The 2,006-nt window shown below is 66.2% G+C and overlaps 1 protein-coding gene across 1 annotated transcript in view; it reads left to right on the top strand.

Moving 5' to 3' along the window:
- The window catches only part of TNRC18 (trinucleotide repeat containing 18), a 70,330-nt gene that overhangs the window by 67,032 nt on the left and 1,292 nt on the right, over positions 1 to 2,006 (top strand). Inside the window, exons 25-26 of the mRNA XM_015565149.1 lie at positions 753 to 917; positions 1,810 to 2,003. Of these exons, the coding sequence (XP_015420635.1) occupies positions 753 to 917; positions 1,810 to 2,003 (359 nt within the window). The remainder of the gene's footprint in view (positions 1 to 752; positions 918 to 1,809; positions 2,004 to 2,006) is intronic.

Genomic DNA, 2,006 nt, shown 5'->3' on the forward strand with positions numbered 1-2,006 from the left:
TCCCTCCCTCTGCCCCCCAGGCCCACTCCCACTGCCCCCTAGGCCCACACCTGCTGCCCCCCAGGCCCACTCCCACTGCCCCCCCAGACCCTCCCACTGCCCCTCAGGCCCTCTCCCACTACTCCCCACCCCCTCCTATGCTGCCCCCCCAGACCCTCTCACTGCCCCCCAGGCCCTCCCACGCTGCCCCCCAGGCCCTCCCACACTGCCCCCACCGCACCTTCAAGCCAAGCTCGGGCTCTGCCATTTGGACCATTTGCACTCACAGGGGATGGAAATGGCAGAAACTGTGGCTGGGGGCTCCCAGGATGGGCTCCAGAGAGGGGATCCCAGGGTCCCCCAGCTTCTGTCCTGAGGCCCATGAGGGCAGCACAAGCCAGGAGGCCAGGCCATGGGAGGCCGGTCGGTGACTGCTCCTGCCTCAGTCTGTGTGAGGGGGTGCTGTCCCCGTGGCCTCACCGTAGGAAACGTGGGCTCAGGGAGGGGGGATGCCTCCTCAGGGCCCGATCAGCGCCGCCCCACTGGCAGGGTCCTGGACCTCGGGTTTGGAGCGCCTCCAAGTGGGTCATCGGAACCACAGGAGTCCCAGTCCATTCGTCACGGCCCCACTGAGCTCGTGCGCAGACACCTGAGCTGTCCCTGCAGATGGGCCTCCTGACGCGCAGCCGTCCAGGCCACGTGGGGCCTGGCCATGGTGTGGTCACCTCCTCCCGTCCCTGCTCTCCTGACTGACCCGTCTGTCCTGCCTGCAGGCGCCGAGCCGTCCCCGGCCCTGCTGGTGCCCAGCGCTAAGCGCCGCAGCCGGAAGACCAGCAAAGACACCGGGGATGGCAAAGACGGGGGTGCGCCGGGGTCCGAGGAGCCAGGTACCAAGGCGCGAGGGCGCGGAAGGAAACCCAGCACCAAAGCCAAGGGTGGTAAGTTGGCAACGGCGTGTGGGGACTGCACATGGGGGCTCTGCACAGAGACCCCACCTCCACAGCTAGGGAGCAGCTCAGGAGGCACGTTCATGTCAGAGGTAGAGCCAGGTGTGCGCGCTCCAGGTGTGAGTGCTCCAGGTGTGTGTCCTCCAGGTGTGTGTGCTCTAGGTGTGAGCGCTCCAGGTGTGTGTGCTCCAGGTGTGAATTCTCCAGGTGTGTGTGCTCCAGGTGTGAGTTCTCCAGGTGTGAATTCTCCAGGTGTGAGTCCTCCAGGTGTGAGTGCTCCAGGTGTGAGTGCTCCGGTGTGAGTGCTCCAGCTGTGTGTGCTCCAGGTGTGAATTCTCCAGGTGTGTGTGCTCCAGGTGTGAGTTCTCCAGGTGTGAATTCTCCAGGTGTGAGTCCTCCAGGTGTGAGTCCTCCGGGTGTGAGTCCTCCAGGTGTGAGTGCTCCAGTGTGAGCGCTCTGGGTGTGAGCGCTCCGGGTGTGAGCGCTCCGGGTGTGTGCACTCTGGGTATGAGTGCTCCAGCTGTGTGTGTGCTCCAGATGTGAGCGCTCCAGGTGTGAGCGCTCCAGGTGTGAGTGCTCCAGTGTGAGCGCTCCGGGTGTGAGCGCTCCGGGTGTGAGCGCTCCGGGTGTGTGCACTCCGGGTATGAGTGCTCCAGCTGTGTGAGCGCTCCAGGTGTGAGCGCTCCGGGTGTGAGCGCTCCAGAGCCTGCAGGAAAGGACTTCAGGCTGAGCCGAGGCTCCCAGACACTTGGGGCCATGCTGTGGGTCAGGCCCAGAGAGGGGGCCAGGCACAGGCCGAGCTCGGGAGCCGGCAGCGCGGGGTGGCAGGGCTCTCAGGCTGGGAGGCCGGCCTGCCTTACCTGTGCCGCCTCCTCTCTTCCAGACAGAGCTGCTGCCCTGGAGGAGGGGGGCCCAGCGGAGGAGGTTCCCAGTGCCCCGCTGGCCCTGGAGCCAGTCAGCACCCCAAGTTCCAAGAAGAGCCCCCCAGAGCCTGTGGACAAGCGGACCAAAGCCCCCAAGGCTCGCCCAGCAGCCCCCCAGCCCAGCCCTGTGCCATCCACTTTCACTAACTGCCCAGCT

This window comes from Myotis davidii, unplaced genomic scaffold, assembly GCF_000327345.1.
Source record: "Myotis davidii unplaced genomic scaffold, ASM32734v1 scaffold399, whole genome shotgun sequence".
Taxonomy (NCBI): domain Eukaryota; kingdom Metazoa; phylum Chordata; class Mammalia; order Chiroptera; family Vespertilionidae; genus Myotis; species Myotis davidii.